At 39.0% G+C, this 22,692-nt stretch overlaps 2 protein-coding genes across 5 annotated transcripts in view; both read right to left on the bottom strand.

Annotated features, from left to right (window-relative positions):
• Window positions 1–10,444: 10,444 nt before the first annotated feature.
• On the bottom strand, window positions 10,445–14,404 carry LOC149309340 (uncharacterized). 2 transcript variants are annotated; one of them, XM_089531227.1, is made up of 4 exons: window positions 13,821–14,404; window positions 12,623–12,779; window positions 12,302–12,493; window positions 10,445–11,190 (listed from the first exon to the last, which is right to left on the bottom strand). In XM_089531227.1, the coding sequence occupies exons 1-4, from the start codon at window positions 13,950–13,952 to the stop codon at window positions 10,676–10,678; spliced, it is 996 nt and encodes a 331-aa protein (XP_089387353.1). In that variant the 5' UTR covers window positions 13,953–14,404; the 3' UTR covers window positions 10,445–10,675. The 2 variants fall into 2 exon arrangements, with proteins under 2 accessions (XP_089387353.1, XP_089387352.1); XM_089531226.1 differs by lacking the exon at window positions 13,821–14,404 and having other exon boundaries at window positions 12,623–13,549.
• Window positions 14,405–17,991: 3,587 nt separating this feature from the next.
• LOC149309339 (E3 ubiquitin-protein ligase RMND5A) overlaps window positions 17,992–22,692 on the bottom strand; it is a 30,974-nt gene continuing 26,273 nt past the window's right edge. For all 3 annotated transcript variants that reach the window (XM_089532258.1, XM_089532260.1, XM_089532259.1), the window contains one exon: window positions 17,992–21,561. In XM_089532258.1, coding sequence (XP_089388384.1) covers window positions 21,498–21,561 — 64 coding nt within the window. In that variant the 3' untranslated portion in view covers window positions 17,992–21,497. The remainder of the gene's footprint in view (window positions 21,562–22,692) is intronic.

The following is a 22,692-nucleotide window of genomic DNA, read 5'->3' as shown; positions in this document are numbered from 1 at the left end:
ACCAGAACCCCTTTGTTGGCATCCCATTTTGCATTGCTCCCTTTGTTGGCTCTACTATGTAGTTACAAAGTGGCAGCTCTCTACTAAATTCAGATATTACACATCTTCACAATCCTATTTTTCACATATATAGAGGCCCTCTTACAAGCACACAGCAGCTCAGCAGGATTCGGGAGCTAATTCTCATTTATAATTGTTATCATATTCATTAACGTCATTTTGTCTTTTATGTATTTGTGATGGTCTGTTTTGATTTCAACAGCATTCAACAGTAGTTAGCCTACTCAAGAGTACCATTTAAAATACACAAATACTAAAAAGCAAAATAGACACAAAAAAGTGAAAGCAACTTAAACTCCAGTAGTAGAAATCATATTAAACATTAACAATAATGATTAATAAAATTAAAAAAAAAAACCCTGAAGGGAAGAAAGTTCTTTCTGCTGATGCTGAAAAGGCATCAAAGAAGGAAGAAGTTCTGGCGAACATAGTCAATGCTGGGGAATGCTGACATTCCCTTCTCCTTTTGTGTCTTGTCTCTTTAGATTGTAAATCTGAGGGCAGGGGGAAGTCTAATTAACAATTTGTAAGCCACTCTGATAGCCTTTTGGCTGAGGACCGGGGTATAAATAAATAAATATAACATTAAACCTGGAAGCTTTGGAGCAGGGATCACTGAAGTCAAACTTTCTCCATTGATAAGATTGCATCTGGCTTATCAACTGAAGTTTGTAAAAGACACTGTGGCGTATCTAAGAGCATCCCTGATTATGAACTTGATGCTTCAGTGGAGTGACACTCCATCCAGAACAGAAGAATCATCAATGTTTTGACCTATGAGTACCTAACTAACGGGGTGTTCTCACTTAAGATTTGAAACGGTTTAAGATAGTACGGGTTTAATAAAACCGAATCAAGAAAACACTGTTCTTATCCCGCTTTCAGAACCGCTTTTTTTATCGTGCCCATCTGGCAATTTAAATCGATGTATTTACCTTCAAGCGTTCCTACTTGGCATGAAATCGGTGTTTAAATAAATCGGTTTTTTTCCTCCATACCTTATTTGGAGCTGTCAATCAATAGTACGTCATTATGACGTAGGCTTAAACCGGATTATTTGGAAGCGATTTATCTTTTGGCATCGTTTCCATTTCATTGACCGTTTGTAAAACGAAGTATTTTTGGCGGTTTTTTTAAAAAATTGGACCAATCAGGGCGCTTAATTGATCAAACGTCATAAGCGCTGCTCGCCTTATATACATTTCCCTCCCACTGGTACCTGGTTTACCTTTGCTCGGGATCTCAGCAATCATGGATCGTCGTCAGAAATTTGAGTATATGTTTTCATTGATCCCATTGCTTATTGACAACCTCTTGGTCCAATGCGGAGCTGTTTTGACATTGTGTGACAGCGGGGAGCATGCTGAAGAAATGAGAAGTTATATTTTATTATTGGATGAAATCCTTTTTTTATTTCGGCAAGGCGCCCAGAACTGCTTTCAACCGATGGCTAGGAGGTGGTGGATATACCCCAAGACTGATGTTCACTGGAACGTGTATGCTAGAACTGTCTGGTCTGACTGTAATTGGAAGCAGTATTTCAGAATGCCACGCGCGGTTTTCAAAATGATTGCTGACGAGCTGCGTCCCCATCTTTCCCGGCAAAACACAAGGTTCCGCAAGGCAGTTCCTGTAGAAAAGCAAATTGCCATGGCCATATTTTACCTGGCCCATGGTGGCTCATATGCCACAGTTGGAACTTTTTTCGGTGTGGGAAAGTCAACAGCATACAAGGCTATCATTGAGGTGTTCCTGTGTATGGAAATGGTTCTACTGCGGAGGGCTGTCTATCTAGGAGACTATAGAAAGGTTTGTCTATCTATCTATCTATCTATCTATCTACCTATCTATCTATCTAGAAGACTGCCATTGCCTCAGCTAGTCTGTAAATGTCTCAGCTAGTATCTCCACCTTCCTGCCTTCCTGTCGTTTTTTCTGTTTATCCATCCATATATCTATCTATCCATCTATCTATCTATCTATCTATCTATATATCTATCTATCTATCTACCTGCTTAAAAATTTAAATTTAGATCATCTACAGCATGTGCTGTGCTTATTATATTACTAATGTTATTTTTCTGGTCTATTATGCAATCACAGAATATGTCTGGCTTTGCAGCCCTGGGGTTCCCTCAGGTGATTGGAGCAATTTAAGGATGCCACAATCTATCTATCTATCTATCTATCTATCTATCTATCTATCTAAAAGACTGCCATTGCCTCAGCTAGTCTGTAAATGTCTCAGCTAGTATCTCCACCTTCCTGCCTTCCTGTCGTTTTTTCTGTTTATCCATCCATATATCTATCTATCTATTCATCTATCTATCTATCTACCTGCTTAAAAATTTAAATTTAGATCATCTACAGCATGTGCTGTGCTTATTATATTACTAATGTTATTTTTCTGGTCTATTTTGCAATCACAGAATATGTCTGGCTTTGCAGCCCTGCGGTTCCCTCAGGTGATTGGAGCAATTTAAGGATGCCACAATCTATCTATCTATCTATCTATCTATCTATCTATCTATCTATCTAAAAGACTGCCATTGCCTCAGCTAGTCTGTAAATGTCTCAGCTAGTATCTCCACCTTCCTGCCTTCCTGTCGTTTTTTCTGTTTATCCATCCATATATCTATCTATCTAGTCATCTATCTATCTATCTACCTGCTTAAAAATTTAAATTTAGATCATCTACAGCATGTGCTGTGCTTATTATATTACTAATGTTATTTTTCTGGTCTATTTTGCAATCACAGAATATGTCTGGCTTTGCAGCCCTGGGGTTCCCTCAGGTGATTGGAGCAATTTAAGGATGCCACAATCTATCTATCTATCTATCTATCTATCTATCTATCTATCTATCTAAAAGACTGCCATTGCCTCAGCTAGTCTGTAAATGTCTCAGCTAGTATCTCCACCTTCCTGCCTTCCTGTCGTTTTTTCTGTTTATCCATCCATATATCTATCTATCTATTCATCTATCTATCTATCTACCTGCTTAAAAATTTAAATTTAGATCATCTACAGCATGTGCTGTGCTTATTATATTACTAATGTTATTTTTCTGGTCTATTTTGCAATCACAGAATATGTCTGGCTTTGCAGCCCTGCGGTTCCCTCAGGTGATTGGAGCAATTTAAGGATGCCACAATCTATCTATCTATCTATCTATCTATCTATCTATCTATCTAAAAGACTGCCATTGCCTCAGCTAGTCTGTAAATGTCTCAGCTAGTATCTCCACCTTCCTGCCTTCCTGTCGTTTTTTCTGTTTATCCATCCATATATCTATCTATCTAGTCATCTATCTATCTATCTACCTGCTTAAAAATTTAAATTTAGATCATCTACAGCATGTGCTGTGCTTATTATATTACTAATGTTATTTTTCTGGTCTATTTTGCAATCACAGAATATGTCTGGCTTTGCAGCCCTGGGGTTCCCTCAGGTGATTGGAGCAATTTAAGGATGCCACAATCTATCTATCTATCTATCTATCTATCTATCTATCTATCTATCTACCTATCTATCTATCTAGAAGACTGCCATTGCCTCAGCTAGTCTGTAAATGTCTCAGCTAGTATCTCCACCTTCCTGCCTTCCTGTCGTTTTTTCTGTTTATCCATCCATACATCTATCTATCTATCCATCTATCTATCTATCTACCTGCTTAAAAATTTAAATTTAGATCATCTACAGCATGTGCTGTGCTTATTATATTACTAATGTTATTTTTCTGGTCTATTTTGCAATCACAGAATATGTCTGGCTTTGAAGCGCTGGGGTTCCCTCAGGTGATTGGAGCAATTGACGGATGCCACATGACGATCAAGGCACCTGCTCACGAGGGACCGCAGTACATAAATCGGAAACAGCAACACTCCATGATTCTACAGGCAACATGTGATCACACTGGAAGATTTATTGATCTGTTCTGTGGACATGCAGGAACAAATCACGACAGTCATGTCCTGCAGGAATCCCCTATTTACCACGCATTAAAGGCTGGACTGTATGTCCAAGGTTCTCCGACTTTGACAATTAAAGGTCAACAGGTCGGGCCGCTTCTTTTGGGCGATGGTGGATATCCCATAAAGCCTTTCTTGCTCATTCCGTTTAAGATCGGGCATAGCAGGAGGGAGGGAGTTTATAATAAGAGACTATCTCGAGCGAGAATCGTGGTTGAAAGAGCATTTGGGCGTTTGAAATCTAGATTTCAAGCACTGCTTAAAGGTCTAGACCTGTCTCTTGAAAATTTACCTTCTGCCATTTTAACTTGCTGTATTCTGCATAACATCATAGAGAGCAATGGAGATGTTCTACTGGGACATAACACTTCTCCTGAGACATATGTCATTGATCCTACTACTTATTTGACTGATCAACAGGAAAGGGAAAAGGGGGAGAGGATTAGAGATGCCTTTGTGGAGTATTTTAATTCATAACATCATACAAAGTGTTACAAAACTTTCATTACAGTTTAATTAAACAAAAAACCATTTTGTGCGCTGTCCATGATAATCATCCTCGTATAGTGCTTCTTCATATATTGCTGGTAAAAGTAATGTAATGCTTATAATCTCAACTTGTATGAAGAGTTACATACCTTACATTTTAATTTACTCAAGCAAAACAATACTTCCGTTGTTGTCTATGACAATTTCCTGGAATAGTGCATTTCCACATATTTTTGGTTTGGAAAATAAAGTTATGTTCGCAATTGCAAGTTGTGTAACTTCCATTGAACTACACATTTGATTGCAGCAGTGGATTGATTACAATCCCAACATTGCGTGAGTAGCTCAGGACCAGTGTTAGTTGTTATGTCTAGGTCCCTTTGGGGGCCTTAATCTCATGGAGTCCCTTTAAAAGAACTATTTTTCCGGTCCCATCACTCAGTGAATTGTCAATGAACTATATTTCCCAAACACACTCTGATATTTGCTTGGAAGAGAGATCTAGTTTCCTTTCTTGCTAAACAAGAGCAATCCCTTGCTTAATTAAAGGCACGTGTACAGGAGCAAAGAGATAGCATATTCTTCTTATAAGAAAGAGTAAATGTTAAATAAATAATAAAGAATAGGAAGTTATCACTGATGCCAGGCCTCCTAGCCTTGCTGGTCAGAAAACAAAGTTACACAGATATTCTTATCAAACAAGCTACAGATGAACATAACCTAAACTACCTAGAATTACTGACTAACACTGTTCGTGGGCTACTCACACAATGATGCGATTTGGATTCTGGAGTTATTGGAACAAGGGAAGTGGCTCGTTGCCATCTCTACCTTCATTCCTGATTCTGTGGGACATGTCAACATATATCTATTCAACATACCTACCCATGAATGCACACACTGACAGCATTACCTCTATGCAAAGCAAATTTTTACATATGTCTACCAGAGGTGGTAGATTTCACTGTGGCAAAGTGTGTATGATTTGTGGAGCACTTTGCATAGTGCTCACACTAACAGCACTATGCATGTTGTCTAACTTGATTGAACTTCATATTTATTTTCAGCTGTTACACATTGCAGTACGAGTTAACAACACTTTCTCACTTTGAGACCACATGTATATGTCAACATTAATCTATTAAACCACCCACCCATCCATGCTTGCAGACCACCTCTCCTCTCCTTTCAAACGCATCATGTCCCTCGCGGCAAAGCCAGAGAGCGCCGCGCTTTGCTATTGGCTACACTCACTCTTCTGTGTTGGAATGCAACGGGTCTGGTCGCTTAATCTCTTAAGGGATGAAGCGCCTCAGACACAGTGCATTGTACTTTCAAGATCCCAGCCTTGAAATCCAGCATACAAGTTTGCACCATTACAATATGTGTTTTATTACTATCTTCATATTCTGCAATTTCAAGAGCCTTTATAATCTGTTTTGCAGCAATTAATTCTCGAAGTAGGAGCACCAACATCATAACAATTCTATCCTCCCAGCCAGCGCTGCAAGGCTAAGTTGCCCCATTACACATTAAGTATTACCTTTTCTAGGCTACCTCCTGCTGTTTCCCCTGGGGAGTATATAAGGGCCTGTTCCCAGGGTCTGGACTTGTGGGTAGAGAAGATGGCGGCTGTAGGAGTGAAGCGTTTTATGTATTGGAGGACAGAGGAGGTTGAGATAATGCTGGGTATCCTTAGGGAGACCCCGCAAGTGGTCCCTCAGTTGATGCAGTCCACTCCGAGGAAAAATATACATTTTTTTCGGCGAGTGGCTGCGGGGCTGAGGGCAAGGGGAGGCTATGTGCGGGACGCGCACATGGCCAGGAGAAAATTTAAATATTTGAAAGGGGCATTTTATGCCCTTATTGACCGCTTTGGACCTGACCCTCCACCATCGGAGCTCCAGAAATTCCCTCAGTTTATGAAGATGAGGGAATTATGGGATATCGCTGGGAGACCTCATCCGAGGGAGAGATTCCCTGCAGGTAATTGATTTACTAATATTTACAGTTACATAATAATAATTTATAACTTATTCAACATTGAAGTAGGATTTGAAATTTAATTTTATTACCACAGCTAAATTAATTTCTTGTACTTAAATTTACACTGATGTATAGCTGCAGGTCATATAAAAATTGTATTGGATCAATAATTTATATAAAAATACGTTAATAAATCTTTTTTTAAAATGGAATATGCATTACATATTCAAATGATTTAAGGTCATCTTCTTGATATTATTACTATTATTTTTATTATTAATAATGTAAATTATTAATAATTAATTATTACAGTACAGATTTATTAATGTTTATAATAATTCCATGAATTGAGACGCGAACATCAATCCCAAAAAAAAATTTTTGCAATGCAGGGAGAAATGCATCTCCACCTCCTCCTAGAGCTGAAGAGGAAATGTCTGAGGGAGGCTTGGGTAAGTTGTCCTTCTGTATAACATTTTAAATTTACAAATAATCAAACATTTAAATCCTACAGTATAAATTATAAACATAACATAATATACTTTACTTTCACTAATAACAGTCAGCAATTTTTCAATTTTTTAAGAAATTTAACATTTAAATATATTATAATGTATTTTAGAGTGTATTGTAATGTTATATATGTTATTGTTATTTACATTGCCTGTACCAAATATTAATCTAGTAATCATACTTACCATTTTAATTAATAACTGTTACATAGCATGCATTATGTATATCAAAAATTATGAAGTTCTTTAATTTAGATCAAACTCATGATTATCATTTCTATGTAGATATGATTGATGAGCAGCAGCAACCTTCTCCAGCCCCATCATCCATTCCTCCTTTGGAGGATGATAATGGTATGTTTTTAATGTTTAGTAATTGTTTAGTAAAATAGTAACTATTTAACTTTAATTTTGATTATATTACACATGTAGGCATCATAGGATCACCTTACAGTACTATTGTTATTTCATATCCTACCCTTCTCGATAAAGGTCATATTAGGGCCAACATGATTTTATTCACTTGAAAAATGCCTGTGGCAGAGATTGCAAGAATAAACACTTAACCCATTAACAATTGCTGAAATGTCATGACTCCTGACCTTTGCAGGCTAACCTATTCAGTGGACAATGGTAACCATTGCTTTTTGATACTTCTCCACAATGATTCATTGTGCTATGAATATATGCCATTGCAAAATCTAATAAACATAGCACATTATACATCAACATTAGTCACATTGTTTCCATTGTTCACCACTTGCTTTCTGATTATCCATTATGGCAATGGATTCCAGCAAGCATGCTTTTGTCATCTCATTGCTTCCAGAGTGAGGAATGTATTCATTGGCCACTAATTGGGCAAAAATATCCTTTGTCAAATGCTGATACTACCAACCTTCCAAAACTGCAGTGGCTTAAATATCACGATTAACAAAGGGCAGCATGACCTCTTGCATGACTTCCAGAATGTCCTCTATTTCAATTTAGCTAGTCAGACATCTGCCAATGTAGTTACTATGTGTGGGTTTAATCAAAACATGGTATGATTTTTCCAGATTTGCAGAGAAGGGTTGCTGAGGTGGAGACGCAGGTTTCCAGCCCAGGAATTAGTAGTGAGTATTTATCTACCAATAATATTGATGAATTAAACATTGCTGATAATAATTAAGTACACTAACTGTAATATCATTGCCACAGACATGTCTTTGGAGCAAAGAGTAAGGGCTCTGGAACAACATGTAGCACTCTTGCCATCCCCTGAAACTTGTACGTATTGTTTACAAATAGCCATTATTGCATGTATAATTCCACATGATGGCTAGGCGAGTAATTAATTGTTTATTTTGTTCTGTTCTCCATAGTCAGAAAGTTGCAGGAGGAGGTTGAAAGCTTGAAGACCTTGCTTGCTGCCCACACTCTGGCCACTATGGCAAAATGAAGTTTGAAATCTGTATATGTTATTATTAGGTTGTTGTTTTGTTGTTTGGTTATGATGTTAAATTAGTTTGTTAGTATTTACTGTTGTTTATAGGGTTTATGGTTTGCAAAGTTATTTCACTTACAAAACAGTGATCACTTTTTTAAGTGTTCACATTGACAGCACTACCTATATTCCCAGACAATGTGGAAAAGAGGAGATGCACTCTACCAGAGGTATTATTTATGTTGTTCTTTTTCAAGCTGTGCCAAACTCTGGTCAGGACATGCCACAGGCCCTGTTTCCACAGCAAGGTGTCTTCTACAAAAAGTTAGCACTTTGTTAGGTCTTTACGTTGACTGCACTACCTATATTCCCAGACAATGTGGAAAAGAGGAGATGCACTCTACCAGAGGTATTATTTATGTTGTTCTTTTTCAAGCTGTGCCAAACTCTGGTCAGGACATGCCACAGGCCCTGTTTCCACAGCAAGGTGTCTTCTACAAAAAGTTTGCACTTTGTTAGGTCTTTACGTTTACCGCACTTCCTATATGCCCAGATAATCTGGTACAGTCTACTGAAGGCAGTGCAGACACCTTGTTTCCAGAACAAGGCTGTAGTGACTAATTTTGCTATGAACCAAAGAACTGTAAGCACTTTGGATAGGGCTCACAGTGACTGCACTACCTCAAAGCCATGTCTGTACTAGATGGTGGATTTCTTGATGTGATCACACTGTTCCTATTCTACCTCAAGTGATATGTAATGTTGCAATTAAAGCCACACTTGTGTAGCACTTTGGATAGTTAACACAGTAACAAATGTAAGATATGTAGCAATTTAAGCAACACTTGTGTAGCACTTTACATTGTTCACACATTGACAAAAGTACTTCTATGCCAAGTGAATGTATAGAAGAACTACTGCACTTTGTGTACCATACCTTTTTTTTCTATAAAAAGATTTTCGTTAGATACAGTGCTATAAATCCAAGATTTGTGGAGCACTTTGCATAGTGCACACACAGTGACTGAACTACCTCTATGCCAATGTAACTTCTACATATGTCTATCAAAGATGATACCTTTCTTAAGCTCATCACAGATTGGCATTGTCTGGTTGAGACCAGTCAAAAACCTTGATTCTACATAAATGATCAGATCATTAACTGCTGCTATGAAAGGTACAGATAAGGAACATGCTGCTTACAGCCAATTGAATTTTAAAAAGCACTAGTGCACTTTGTGTGGCACACATTTTGTCAAGGGCAAGCCATTAGTAAGTACCAGTGCTACAACAGTAATAATTGTGGAGCACTAATTTGCATAGTACACACACTGACATCACTACCTTTATGCCAAGCCAATGTTTACATATGGCTACCAGAGGTAGTAGAATACCCTCTTCTCATTAAACATTGGCAATTTGTTGAAAAAGCATATGTTCAACAGCAAGGCTGTTACTTTTTCACTTTGCTATAACTGTACGGTTTCTAGATCACTTTGCATAGTGCACACAATGACAGCACTACCTCTATGCCAAGCCATTGTTTACATATGTCTACATATGTTTATATATGTTTACATATATATTTATGTATATATACATATATGTGTGTGTACATATGTTTACATAGGTGGTAGATTATTTTGTTATGATCATACTGTGTCAATGTGTGTTAAACACATTTTACTACGTTACATGTTATTCCTATAACGGTAATATATGTTGAATACCATTATGTACAACATTCTATGTTAATCTCAGGTAAAGACATGTCACATACCTCTATATGTCTTCTTAACACTATATCAGAGGTTTGACAGGGTAAATCATGACAAGAATTTGAAGTCAACATATGCACTTTTCTATACAATGAAGTGTTGATACAACCATGTTACCAATACAAATGTATATAATTTTTCCTTTTTAAAAACTGTTAGTGATGCAGTTTTGTAATAAAGTTAATAATATTTTCCTGTCAAATTTTTACCCACATTGTGATTTATTTCTAGTGCATTACAAATAGTACAACAGTGTTCTCTACATCCAAATTAATTTGCTTAAACTAAAGTCTTCACTAAAACAAACATAATACATCAAAATCCTGCAGCAGAAAAGAATAGAGCAAACACATAGCACAAAACCAATTCAACTATCTATGCATTACCATTTATTACAGCTAAAATCCTAAAATTTCTGACATGCAGTAACTAATCGTACTGTTATTTCTTTAATCATGGAGAAAAAGGTACAGGCTTCTTTATTACTCTTGGGGCCCGGAACTTTCTAGAAATATCCAAGGCAACACTTGGACCGGGGTTGACTGGTTGCTCTTCTGAACACTGTGAGGTTTTGTTTTCTTTTGCGCATGCATCTAATTCATTTGTTGGAAGACATTGTTCTTCACATTGTACATTATCAGCAACCTTTCTCTTCACACGCCTAACAACCCTGACTGGTTTTGACTGTCTCATTGCACACTCCTCCTTGTATGTATTTGTAAACTCTTTTAAAACACCTATTAACTCCTTGAAATTAGACCTTGTTTCTTCTAGATACAACTTTTTCCATTGCATTTCTTCCTTAAAATGATCATTACTGTTTTCCACTAGAGTCTCCACATTTTTCCTTGAGGTTACCATCAATTCACGACCCAACAATTCATAATTTGCTTTTCCAGATTTTTTCCTAATTAAAGCAAGCCTCTCCGAGGGGGTGAGTGATGCAATTTGTCTTGCAGAGTAAGTTTCTGAAAGTATAAAATATGAAAAATATTTGTAAGTTTCTTGCATTTTTAAAAATTCTTAAATTTAAAAATTATTTAAAATATCATTACATATATAACATTGTTGAATATTACAAAATTACATTCAGATAAGAATTTGTTAATTCATTTATGAATATGATTTATAGAAGCTAACATTTATTTTTTTGTTAAAAATCCCCCACCCCAAGTCAGAGAGGAAGAGCAGAAATAATTATGCTGGCTGCAGAATTCAGCCATGTAGTTCAGGCCTGGGAAGTGGTGGGGGTTTGTGCATATCAATAATGTCCCTTGCATAGGAGGTAGAGGAGAGGTACATCTGCATTTGAAATGCCAGCCCACATCTCCCTCCCCCTTTAAGGAATCATGTTCCTCTAGTTCCAATCCCAGCCTGGCTGGCTATTAAACAAAGGAAAATGACATTTTCCTCTGTCCACATATCTCCCCCCCTTCCCATTGCTGGAGAGGAAAGGGGAACAATGAACAGAAAGGCCTTCACCAGCGACACCTCTGTCCAGTCACATACTCTCAGCCTCAGCCACTGCTGGCTGCAGAATTCAGCCATGTAGTTCAGGCCTGGGAAGTGGTGGGGGTTTGTGCATATCAATAATGTCCCTTGCATAGGAGGTAGAGGAGAGGTACATCTGCATTTGAAATGCCAGCCCACATCTCCCTCCCCCTTTAAGGAATCATGTTCCTCTAGTTCCAATCCCAGCCTGGCTGGCTATTAAACAAAGGAAAATGACATTTTCCTCTGTCCACATATCTCCCCCCCTTCCCATTGCTGGAGAGGAAAGGGGAACAATGAACAGAAAGGCCTTCACCAGCGACACCTCTGTCCAGTCACATACTCTCAGCCTCAGCCACTGCTGGCTGCAAAGCCATGTTCCTCTCTGACCACATATCTCCCCCCTCCACATTGCAGGAGAGGAATGGGAGAAATAAAAAGGAAGGCCATTGTAATGACCTTTCTGTAGAATGTTATTCAGTGTTGTTGGGGGGTGGGGAAGAATGTGGCCATACAATGCTGCTGGGCTAATGAGACAAAATTAAATGTGGAATGTAAGGGGTTTGGAAGGGTATGAAATGGACTAACCGCTTGGTTGAACAGGCTGTAGATTCGGAAATTCTGGTTCATCTGGCTCCACATCACCAGAAATTGCCTGTTCAGGGACGCACTCTCCCATTGGCACCGTATCATCTTGCTCAGAGTCAATTACAGTCATGTCTTCATCTCTTTCTTCCTGTACTGAAGTCAAGTTCAAAACAAAGTGTTCTTGAACAGCATCTGCAGAATTAAAAAGGGTTGGTGGTACAGTAATTTCTGAAACGGCTTTGCAACATATATTATTGCAAACATCTTGAAATTTGTACTCGCCAATACATAGGATGTTTTAATTTTTTGCAATAATCTTACCTTGAGTAAATAGATCCTCAGATGACACATCAGGTGTTGAGCTAAGAGGTTGCGTGTTGGGTGGCATTTCTGTAGGGTTGGTTTTTTTCTCAAACCTTAAAGCATTTCCCCCTGCTGCTCTTTTCGCTTCAATGCTAGCGTCTCCAGCAAAGACGTCCTGTAGTTCATGGAAAAATGGAAAATCAATAGCTCCCATCCCACTGGTTTTTGACATCTGAAGAGATTTCTTAAAACCGCGTTTCAGCGATTTCGCCTTCGTTCTGCATTCCGAAGCAGAACGATTAAATCCATGTTTACGTAGTTGAGACGCAATTTTTTCATACACACAGATGTTCCTGTGGTTTTTGCTAAGTTGCATCTGCACTGTCTCTTCTCCCCAAATAGCAATCAAACATCTAGTCTCTTCTACTTTCCAGCTAGCGCCCCTTCCTCCAACTTGTGTTCTTTCTTCCATAGCTAAATTAGTTTCAGGGTAGCCAAAATGAGGCTGGAACAAGCACAAGTTGTCTTCACCTCACCTCAAAAGTGATTTCAAAAATGGCTCTGGAAGTTGTAGGCGGAAATGGGGGAGGGAGCAAGGCAGTAAAGGTGCTAATTTCTCACCTTTGAAGCACTGCAGCAATGTGTCCCCATGGCAACGAGAAGTAGCCCTTTCCCGTCATTTGTTATGCCAGCCAGGCATGGACCAAGGATGCTGGAAACAGATACCCATCCCCCGCTGCCCACCGCTACTGCTTGCTACTCCCCCTAAAGGCTTGTCTTGTAATACCAGCAAAACAAAATTTCTTAACCCCCCCAAACCAAACCTTCTTCAGGCCTCAGTTACAAATAGAATTGAACTGGCCAAGCAAATAATATGAAAACCCTCCACCTACAGCTTAACTTTCCACCCTCTACCGTCCTCAGTAACACTAAAATAAAACATCATCCAAAAAAAGTATCATGATTGATGGTTACTATTACTAGGTAGCACAGCGGAAATTTATGACTTCAGAAACAAATAAATGTAATATTAGCATCACACAGCATAGGGGGGGAAAAAAAGCCGGCAAGCGCCTGTCAGAGAAGGGCCAGCTGAGCTCCGTTTGACAGATGCAGCAGGCGCTTAGTTAACAGGGGATCCAGGCGCTTGAACGATTCAGGGAACGAGCGCCTCTGGCAAAAATAAAATATTAAAAAAATTAAAACGAGTCCTTACCTTTCTTTTCTGCAACAAGATCAAGGCTTGAGCAACGGACAAAGGAAAGATGGCGGCGGTCACGACGGATGGGGACAGAAAGGGCAACTCCCCCAGGGACAGCCCCCATCGCGGTCCGCTCCTCCCATCCATCTAACACGAATCCACGGCTGTCGTTCCTATTTAAATACTCCGGTTCCTAACTCGAATCAATGGAAAACTGTAGGTTGGACCCTAGTGTTTTTTTAACACGCGTTAAATGAGGAAGAATCGATTTAAAATTTTATCCCGCTCTACGATTCGATTTCTAATGGGGACGAATGCGGGTTGCTCTAGAACCGTTCTAGGTATAAATCGAATCCTAATAGGAACGGCACTCCTTGAATTCGATTCAGAACGCGGGGTTTCACCTAATGGGAACATCCCGTAATTGTATCTTTGCTTTGTGTTGGGACAATGTATTAACACAGATTGAATAGAAGACCAGCTATTGACTTCTAATGTTGAGCTTAGAGCACCATCTGCTGTACAAATGCAACAGAGCTTGCTTTTCTAAGGAAAGGTTAATCTCGAAGAAGAGATGCAGGGAGCAAACTATGCATGCAGAGGCGATAAAAGGTTAGAAAGAGTCATAGTTACATAGTATAGTTAGGTACACATTTTGATGTAATGAGTAAGAATTAAACACTACTAACTTATTTTTCAAAGGAAAAAATATGCTAGAACCTAGATGCAACAATACCCACCGAACCTTCATAAAACCCAAAAAACTAATATATTTAAGCAGTCCAAGGGGTAGTTACCTATCCTTGCCAGTGGTTAGCTCTTGATGCCAACTTGGTCTGAGATCAAATGTCCTTAGTTTGGGACCGCATTCACAACCACACTATGAACATGGAAAGAGCATTTCCTTTTTAACAGGTGACAAATGCCAACTTTCACAGCTGCCAACTGTCCCGATTTGTCAGAGAAAATCCCGATTACTCTTCTGACATTCCACTTTTTCAGCTGCTTTAAAAATGTCCTAGGGGCATGACAGACGGGCAGCCAAAAGCCAACCCTTTTTGCCCCTGATCGTTGCCGCGGCAACCAGATGCCACAGCAACAATCCATTCCCTCTTGGCTCGTGCGCCATGGTGACACCCCTTCTGTGGAGCACTGTTTGGGCACTCGGACGCCCTTGCGTCATCATGGCGCACCCCATACGGATGGGCACACGGCAAGATTGTGCATGGGTGCCAATAGTAGGGCTTGCAGCATGTAAAGGATGAGCCCTACCTAGCCCTACTTTTGGGCCTAGGCCGGCACAAAGCACACATCTGTACCAGTCCCTGGTTTCCCTCTCCTCCTCCCAGTTTCACTCTTTGTCATCTGCTTACTTCAGTAGGTGCAAATTGAATGCAAAGTACAAAAGTAATTTGTACTCAACTTTGCAGAGGAAAAAGAGTAGGAGAGATGGAAGTTTGCCCTTCCTGGAAACTCTGGTAAAAGACAACTGCGGCAGCCTCTGCTAGCTAGTATGATCTTCCTCATTTGCCATCTAGACCACATTCTGATGTCACCTGATGTTACCTGATACCCAACATACCCTGCATTGTATTTGGTGTCTTCATATGTTCATATGTGGAGCCGGGCATATTCTTAAAAGATCACCATGACCTTTGAAACACAAGGTGAATTTCCTATGGAAAATATACAAATATCCAAAGACATGTGGAAGGACCCAGGTAATAGTAAAAGAAAATAGGTTTGCTGATCACTCCATCCTTCCCTAGGCTCTCTGCATATCCTCTTGCACCAAGAGATAGAGGGGGTCTCATTGCACCAAGAAACAGAAGAAGTCTCATTGCACCAAGATGAGTAAGCCAACTCTTCCTATCTACCCCTTGCCATGTTTCCAGCCAAATTCCCTATCTGCCTTGGGTTGTCCTAAAACTAACAGCTGTTTTTGTAACTCCAAAATTAAAGCCATCAGTCAGTCCAGAATCCCACAGTTGATTTCTGGGAAGGTCATCAGGACTTTGTTGCATTGCAAGACAGTGCACCCATTGAGAGTAGGTATAAATACCAGTCCCAAAACCTGGTTTCTTTGAGCATAAAGAGTATAGAGCACCCAGAGAGACTCCTCTACTCACTGTCTCTCACCAACCCATCTGAACCACATCCTGCTTTCTGTGGTCACCTCTCCAGGACAGGAAGATATCACCCCTCTGCACCCCTAAAACTCTGCTTTCCAGTTTCCATACCTGTTTCCATACACCTCAATGCTGTGTCTGTTTCAATTACTCTGTATGCATGATTGCACTTTTGCATGTTTCCAAATAAAACCTCCTTTTATTCACCCCAAACTTGAAGTCCTCCCCAGTTAGTCCTGGTGTATATATAGGTGGAAATGATCCTAAGATTATGCAGCCTCTCACAAGCATCCTCTGAGTTTAAGCAATTCCCCAAACATTTACAGACACTATCACAGTTGGTGGGGACCCCTTAGTTCCCCCACCTTTTGGGGGTAATATTGGCAACACGTGTCCCAGTTTTCATCTGTGAAATGTTGGAAGGCACGCCTTTGTAGCAAAAAGAGCCCTGGTGGTGCAGTGGTTAAGTGCTGGCCCTGCAGCCACAACTTGTAAGCTAGATCCTGAAGGGCTCCAAGACTCAGCCTTCCATCCTTTTGTAGGTCAGTAAAATGAATACCCAGCTTGTTGAGAGCAGTTGGCTAACACATTGTAAACCGCTTAGGGAGTGCTAGTTCAAGGGTAAGTAGTTTAGAAATGTACTTGCTATTGCTATGAGTGCAAGCTACTTATTTCTTACCCCACCTCCCAAGTTGGCAGGGTACTGTTGTACTAGTGGTCACAAGAGCAGCTTTCATCTATACCACTATTTGCTTCTCTTGACATTGACCCAGATGCAAACGTTGACTCAAGATGGTAAATGTATAGACCACAATTGCCACAGTGGCAGCTACCATCTTTTTGCTGCAACAGCAACAGCTACCCTCTCCACACACTGCCCTGGAATAATACAGCATTTATGTGTACAGTACTTGCAGCGTTTGCTGGTGGAGACTGGTCTATTTGCTCCATACTGTGGAATCCTTGTTATATAAATATTATTTGGATCCAATGACCTGTGAAATATGTTACAGGTGAAACATTGTGCCTTCTATTTGTTGATCGTCTATGTCTCCACATGTACAGTAGTAACAAGAACTGAAGTGTCCATGTGTCACATGAGAAATTCAGTATCATGACAAACAAAAATAGTTGTCTTTAAAGGTTTAAGTTCTTTGTAGGGTTCAGACTCTCTTGCCAGATTGTTACTGGTCTTGTTTTGCAACTGCCACTTCTCAGTGCCCTCCCAAACATACAGATATACTTCCTAGAAATACTACTGTGTTTCTGGAGGGGAAATTTTTTCCCTACATATATCAGGAATCACTGTATTGGTATCTTGACTGGCACTAATAACAAGTAGAGGAGTGGTGATATATATTGCAGGTAGTCATACATGACAGCCTGAAATTTTCCCACTTTAAAATGTTTTAACAATTACTGCAGACTTCCTGAGGCAGGAAAAAGGGAGTTTATATAAGTGACTACATCTTTCTGCACCCATTTTCATTTTAAGCCATCCAGTCCAACCCCCTGCCATGCAGGAAATCTAAATCAAAGTATCCCCGACAGATGGCCATCCAGCCTCTGCTTAAAGACCTCCAAGGAAGGAGACTCCACAACATGGTATTAACAGCCTTCTTTTCATTTAAAAAACATATGAGGAAAGACCTTCAGTGCTCATTAAAATATTTTTTAAAATAATAATGAGGCGATGAAAGTGCCCATTGCTAAGATTACAGTGAATATGTATTGAGCTGTAACAGCTCGGCTTGTTTGACAGGTCAAAGTCCCACTCTTTTGAAGAGACATAAAGGAATAAAAACCTATTTGAAAAAGCTGAGCACAAACATAACCACCAAAAGGTAGACACACAAAGCAAACAATATACCTATACCTTTCAGTTCAACTCCTGTGTCTTTTTTAACAGAAATGTGTAATACCTAAAATATAAGGACTGCCATGACTCAGTGAGCCTTATGCAATTCACTCTCAAGACCCTCCTCCTTCCCCTTAAATGACAATTTTAAATTTTAATTTTACACAATACATGGAGACAATGAAACCAAGCAGACAACTTTACCAAACATTTTTACTCATTACAGTGACAGCGGAACATAATACAGCATATTATGGACTGTAGGTCTAGTAAAGTTCTACCTTTTGCATCATTCCCATACATTTTATTCAGGAATGCATCACAATTGTTCATAAGCAGAGAGCTGTCAAAATGAAGTTTCCATGCTGAACACTGAAAAGAATTCTCTATAGTGGCTAGTAAAAGCACACCACAATTTGCATGAACATATTACATGCACTGAACATGTTCATATGCATCATATTGTTGTAATGCCAGATCATCCATTTCTACATTGTCAACTTCACCTTTCACTGTCAGCACAAATCAATATATTTCCCTAAGCAACGATGGACTTTGCTCACTCTCAAAGCAATGGGGAGGTTTGCTTAATAGGAATCACATATAATGTTGTTGTTATGTGCCTTATAGTAGACTCTGATTCATGGCAATCCTATAATAGGATTTTCTTGGCAAGATTTCTTCAGAGAGGGTTTTTCATTGCCTTCCTCTGAGGATGAGAGAGTGTGACTTGCCCAAGGTCACCTTGTGGGTTTCCATAGCTGAGCAGGGATCTGAATGCTGGTCTCCCAGCGTTCTAATTTAGCACCCAAACCACTCCACCACACTGGCTCTCATTCTTAGGAATGGCTCTTACTCTTGGGAATATGAGGGGAAATCCCTAAACAAATAAATGTATATTTAGACAGCAACTAGAACAATAAATATAATTTTCAAATACAGATATAAAATGGCTTAAAAGATTAGCAAGAGTAAAATAATTTAAACATACTCTGATAAACTGAAATTACAGTTAGCACAAACCAAGTGGGCTTGTCATTGTGAAAGGAGGGTTCTGCTATTTCATAGTTATTAAATATAATCACAGTCAGCCCTCCACATCCACAGATTCCTTATCCATGGATTCAACCATCCACGGTTTGAAAATACTAGAAAATATATATAAATTTCAAAAAGCAAACCTTGAATTTGCCTTTTAATATAAGGGGCACCATTTCTATATCATTGTATTTAAGGGCTTGAGCATCCACTGATTTCGGCATCCACGCGGGGACCTGGAACCAAACCTTAGCAGATACCAAGGGCCCACCGTATACTGCCCCATTTTCAAGAAAGCCAAAAGTGAAGGCAGTTGGTAGTCCTGAAAGAATGAAAAGGCCCAGAAATCTTTCATCTCATTGAGAATCAATGGACTCAATAAGCAGGGTTAAACCCATGTGCAGAGAACTCTATATGTGTTGTATGTGATACCAAAAACACATCATTCATTAAATACCTAGGTATTCGTATACAAGTACATTCCCAAAATTACATGGAATAGCAACTCACATCCTTCACACTATACCATTATACAGATTTTGAGATAGTGCAGTTAAACAGCAACACCCCCGCTAGAACTGGATTAACAATAGGTATATTGATTACAAGTACAAGGGAGAGCAAACTATATCAGTCACTTCAAGTACTCTAAAACGCCATGTCAGTCCTTATATTTTGGTATGAAGATGTCAGTCCTTATATTCCTAAGTAAATGCAGGCAAACCAGCAGGAGCTCTTGAGCTAATAGGATGATAATAGACTTACTGGCTATCAGCCCAAGCATTCAAGTTCACCCAATTCCTAGGGACACACACATGCAACTATGTACAAGTGTGTAGACATTCTTGCATTAGAATGCTCATGGGCAGAACTGCAAGTTACAAGGCTGGTTGGGGGAAAGTTTTCTTTTACCATTTAAAGACAAATACACCTTTGGTTCACTCAAGTTCACAAATATGCCTTTCCTTGTTAAATGCAGCTTCACCAAAACTAGAAAAGTATGTTAAATCGTGTATCATTACTCTTCTGGGATTTCTTTTAATATGCGGTACAGATATCTCTTTGTAAAACAACAGTGCAGGTGTCCTCTGACAAAAATCATCTGTTTTTCTGTTTGAATAGAATGGGTTTGCTGCAGTATATTATTAATGGTCCTGACCATTTACTAGAAACCAGGAGCAAAAACACAAATACCCCTTATCAACATTTTTCTGTGTAATGCATTACACTGGTGTATTTGATTTAGTATACAACCATATGAAGAGTTGTTCTTTTTTTAGTCACAGAATCAAATAATTGATTATTTCACATACCTTGTTGTTAATGTGTCCTATTACTGGACAGCACAAGAAATCTGCAATAATGTGCCTCAACCCCAGAAGCATATAGTCGCTGTGGATATTATCTATAGTAGATACACAAATCAATTTGTCTGTCATACATAGCTTTCCCCAGAAAACTCAGGGCATTGTTAAGTTGGCTAGAATATGGAGGATGCCGTAATGCCTCCCTTCCTAGGCTGTGATTTTCAAGTTATCTGGAAAGGTCTCTAGTCCAGACATGCACTTTGTCACCAAGAACAGTAAATTTAAGATGATATTAGCTTTTGCAGTGCTAATAAGGACAGAATCACAAGCACAATGCTCTCAGTTGCAGAACACATATTAGCTGTAAAATTATGTCAGTTCAGTCTTGTGATAAAAAGACTACTGGATTACTGAGATAACCGGAACATGTTCTTTCCCCCCATTTCAACAACGGACATTATCAACATTTTATTTGGTTCTGATAACTTTATAAATAATGTAACTATCATGTCTAGCAAACTGTACATGACACTGATCTTGAGTACAAAGTTTGGATCATGACTAAAAAAGCTGGAGAGCAATTATGCATTGACAAAATTTCTTTCCAGTACCGAGCTCCACTTTATTGAATACTCTCAGCTACACAAAGAGCTCTCATTCATGAAATCAACTGAACAGGATTCCCAGTTCTGGGAGTCCTCATAAAATAGCTGTCTTTCTAAATCAAAAATGGTTTTGAACTCTGTTATATATGTATGTAGTTTATAGATAAGCACATTCAATTGGAATTTTGTTTAAAAGCAGGGGGAAATGTTCAGCAGGGAAAAAAAACCCTTAGAATATCACAGCTTTGGGTTGAGAAAAACAATAGCAACAGAAAAACAGGTATGTCTATAACCACTATTCAATTTATCAAACTTTTCTTCCTCAAGTCCTCTCTTAATTATTTACATGCTAAGGAAATAAAAACTCTCCCCACACATTCTTTATGGTGACATTTATCAATCAGGGTGATAAAAGCAGGACAAACATTAGACCTATATGCTGATTGCTTTCTGTTTGTCTTTAAAAAATGAAGTCACCACACAATTAAGTACAAAAACCTGCATTGAATGACAACTGCTGGTGTAGTATCTTGATCAGTTATGGAGACCAAAGGTAGAGTAAAAGCCCTATAACAGATATTACTTCGGCAGCTTTTCCAATCTGTATGTCTGCACTAAATGTTGGCAAAAATTTCTGGAGCATTAGGCTTATACAAAACACAGAAGTCCTCCTTGGTCTGTACAGCAGAAAATGGAACATTTGCTTGTTTCAGTCTCCCAAAACACACGCATAAACTACACAGTGAACTGTGTCCTCAGAAGAATATCTGTTTGGCGTCTCCAGGACTCTGTTCCATAGGACAATAAGGACATTTTAATCTAAAAAGAAAAGAAAATGTTAGTTTTTGGCCCCTGAATATTTTTGAAAGAGAAACAATTTGGCATTTTTCATTTCTGAGAGTACCTACTTTTTAGTCCAGCAATGTTTTAGCAAGAACCCAGAGTAGCAACACATTGCCCAAGATCTTACATGTTTGGTGCAGTTTAAATGTATACTAGTATAGTTATGCTGGGTCACATACCACCACACAACTGTCATTTAGCTCTTCACTTATCAAATCAAAAATCAGAGAAAGGGCTGTCTGTGCTTGTAGAATGACTGGCTGTATTTATACCACCTCTGATTAAGCACAACTATTTGTGCATTTTTTTTACAATGTATAGTGCCAAAATTGGATTCTACACCAAGATTTAAATTAACGAGCTGGGGTGGGGACTAGTTCAAATGCTAGAGCACATGGTTCAGTCCCCAGCATCTTTACTTAAAAGATGTCCTAGGTGGATTTCTCTTTTACAAGGTGAAAAACCAATGTACTTGAACCTGGAACTAAACATGCAGCAAAAAACAGCAAACTGAAAGTAATCCAATCAAGGAAGAGTTGCTCAGGATTGGTTTTCAATTGTTCTTTGTTCCTGGGTTTCCTAGTAGTGACAGTGGTCAGGACTACCATTTTTGGTTGAAGTTAGTGTACCATTTGTATCCATTCCTAGGAAACAGAGACTTCATCCATGGTTACATATCCCTTAGGATTATACTACTGCAATGCACTACATCTGCTGCCTTTGTAAAGTATTTGACATTTTCAGATGTTAGACCAGAACGCAATAGTTAACACACTGAGCAGGGCCAAATGGCTGTACTATGTGATTCCATTATTGCAACAGTTTCACCAGTGTCTGATCAATTTACAAGTCCAACTCAAAGTACTGATTATCAGCTTTAAAGCCATAAATGACTTAGGACCCAAATAACTTAAATATGGCCTCCACCCATATGAACTACCTCAGCATTAAAGATTTTGAGGAAGATGCTATATTACATATCTTGGCAGCAAAGATACTGTGGGGAAGAAAAGTCTTTGCCATACCAAACTGCAGAATTCCTAGAGATGAGATGGTTCTCCCTGCTGGTGATTTTTCATTAATACAAGAAGGTCTTTCAATTAACCT

Source organism: Sceloporus occidentalis, unplaced genomic scaffold (genome assembly GCF_023333645.1).
Source record: "Sceloporus occidentalis isolate IW3139 unplaced genomic scaffold, rSceOcc1.0.p SCAF_7, whole genome shotgun sequence".
Lineage (NCBI taxonomy): Eukaryota > Metazoa > Chordata > Lepidosauria > Squamata > Phrynosomatidae > Sceloporus > Sceloporus occidentalis.
Note: the sequence above shows the minus strand (reverse complement) of the source record. Positions and strands in the feature narration are given on the sequence as shown.